Source organism: Hemibagrus wyckioides, linkage group LG06 (assembly GCF_019097595.1).
Source record: "Hemibagrus wyckioides isolate EC202008001 linkage group LG06, SWU_Hwy_1.0, whole genome shotgun sequence".
Taxonomy (NCBI): domain Eukaryota; kingdom Metazoa; phylum Chordata; class Actinopteri; order Siluriformes; family Bagridae; genus Hemibagrus; species Hemibagrus wyckioides.
The window spans coordinates 42,359,153-42,361,652 of record NC_080715.1 but is presented as its reverse complement, the minus strand read 5'-3'; the positions used below and the strand labels follow the sequence as shown (position 1 = coordinate 42,361,652).

At 38.1% G+C, this 2,500-nt stretch overlaps 2 protein-coding genes across 2 annotated transcripts in view; one reads left to right on the top strand and one right to left on the bottom strand.

The window, feature by feature from the left end:
- Nucleotides 1–2,482, bottom strand: part of LOC131355195 (mediator of RNA polymerase II transcription subunit 23-like) — a 3,324-nt gene extending 842 nt beyond the window's left edge. Inside the window, exons 1-4 of the mRNA XM_058393475.1 lie at nt 2,317–2,482; nt 1,760–1,791; nt 1,574–1,661; nt 1–969 (exon numbers count right to left, since the gene is read on the bottom strand). The exon at nt 1–969 is cut by the window's left edge and continues 842 nt beyond it. Of these exons, the coding sequence (XP_058249458.1) occupies nt 805–969; nt 1,574–1,661; nt 1,760–1,791; nt 2,317–2,367 (336 nt within the window). The 5' untranslated portion in view covers nt 2,368–2,482 and the 3' untranslated portion in view covers nt 1–804. The remainder of the gene's footprint in view (nt 970–1,573; nt 1,662–1,759; nt 1,792–2,316) is intronic.
- The window catches only part of LOC131355178 (E3 ubiquitin/ISG15 ligase TRIM25-like), a 78,963-nt gene that overhangs the window by 66,708 nt on the left and 9,755 nt on the right, over nt 1–2,500 (top strand). The gene's annotated exons all lie outside the window — the stretch shown is intronic.

Below are 2,500 nucleotides of genomic sequence, written 5' to 3'. Positions count from 1 at the left end.
GATAGACAACATTGATTTATTCCTTTATTAATTGAGAATTTTTGCGATGAATCCTGTAGTAACAAGACTGTTACTGTTAGACTATTAGTGTCTTCATAAAGTAACTTAACCTTAGTTAAGTAACTTCAGTTTTCTCCAAAACCAAACAGTCCAAGAGTATGAAACATAAGTTCTAACACTTCATCTTGAATTAAGTAATAGTAGTCCAGTAGGTCAAGCTCAAGTCAAGTCTATTATCATGAATAGATCAACCTTTCAAGATACCTGACTGACACTGCGTCATGGCTGACACTATGGGAACGCTATGGGAGTGCTTCTTTAATATTTAACGCAGGTTGGACCATGATGGAGTATTTATTAGACACATCTGCTCTAAATCCTACGAATTAATTTCAGGTATCTTACAAACGTTAATGTTAGAAAAAAAAAGTCACATTTGATTGAGAACCTTCTAGTTGTAGTGAGAGAATTTAGTGAGAAAATTTAAAACAGCACTACCCTGGAATACTGGAAGATGGAATGATCTCAGTTCACGCTCTGATTTATTTAGTTTCAACGCACTTAAATGAATGTATGTTTTTCTCCTACCCTACTGTGTGCTACACTAAAGGATTTAGAGTGCCCTACTGACAGACAGTGAAGACTTCGTCCATAAATGTGAAACATCTTCGCCGGTCACGTCCCTGTGAATGACCTGTTGCTATGGAAACACTAATGAGTCAGAACGAGAACATTAACACTAACCTGTTCTACTGTCTTCACGGAACTATCATAATATAAACGTAACATTGCTGTAAGAAAGATCTAAAGATCTATCTGTGTGTGTGTGTGTGTGTGTGTGTACTTGGGAGGCAGCAGGCTGGTCTCCACAGCCATGGCTAAACAGTCATAGAGGAAGGAGATGCGCCTGGGGCTGTGCTGGCTGTGTATGAAGCGTACGATCCACTGCACACACTGCTCATGGGAGTCCTGGAGACACACACACACACACACAGATTAGCTGCACATTTACTACAGTTACACTTTCAGTTCCAACACATTTACTCAATCAGCCGAGAAACATCTGTCTTGTGTCCGACGATTAAAGGACATCTGTCTCATGCAAAACCTCTTCCAGAAACATGACTCCGAATGATTCAGAGTCAGTATTATGTGGATGTATCAGATGTGCACAAGGAGACGGCAAGATTCACAATGAGCTTTTGAGTCATAATGAATTGGTATAATGAAGAGAATATGAATCGTTAGATATCAGTAGAAATCAGAATGAGTCAGACTGGTCATTATGAGTTAGAATAAATCTCTATGAGTCGAAAGAGTCAAACTGAGTCAGAAAGAATCAGTTTGTTTAATGTAAATGATTCGCTCCTTCCATGTTCAGTGAATCAGTTGAGTTATTCTCTGAACTCATGTATATCATATTAACACAGTATGCAGAAGGAATCAGAACAAACGTATGTGGACCAGATGAACGGAGGAAAGAGTTTAAAGTGGAGCGCTGGGGAGGAATAAACATCGGACACTGAAGACGTCTCGGCTGATGGACTTCCTCACACTGTCCACACTTCCTGACCTGAGGGAGCGAGCCCCAGTACTGCCGGAAAGCTCCTAAACAGCTGATCAGTTTGGTCCGCTCATCTTCCGGCGTGTCCATGAACATCCTGGAGTTTTGGGGGGAAAGACACGTCAATCATTTCTGAACACCTCTCATGATTTATTGATCTAAATATCCATGCTCATTATCCCTTTATTTACTTACCCTGCAAAAGCCTCCTCGATGACCTCTGTCTTCTGTTTTAAAAGAAAATAATAAAAAGCACATGAATCATTTTCTGCATTGTGTCTATTCCTGCAGTCCAGAGAGAATGAGGTCACGTGACCCTTTATGTACGGGCTAATAATAATAATAATAATAATAATAATAATAATAAAAGCTTTTATAATAAAAGTTTATTTACGGTATTTTGCCACTTAATTGTCATTTCAACACACACTGTAAATGAAAATATATTATGCGTGTTATGGAAGCCGTGTGTGGACAAAATGCACTAGTTAAATAGATATAAAATAAATAAAAATACTTAAAATAGGGAAAATAAATACGTGCATAAATAAATAATAATATTTATAGATCTACTATTACTGCAGCATGCCTCCTAATCAAGCAGTAATTTAACTCTTATATTGAATAATATTTATATTATTATGAACAGTAATATTTTAACTAATTTCCCCAGCTGTTTGTGTTGTTAGCATAGCGTGCTACAAGAATAAATAACACACACACACACAAAAACAAGAAAAGCCAGCTCTTACCACCACATCCTCGAATATACTTTGAAGCTGCGTTTCCATGGGAACCGACATGACTGACCACTTTAGAGTCCAGAAAAGTGTGAAACAGTTTTAAATGTTGAGTCCATTGCGCTAGCATCAAACTGGAGACAGTAACATTAGTCCGAGTAGCAAAAACTAGCAAATCCCGCCCCCGTGTCAACTA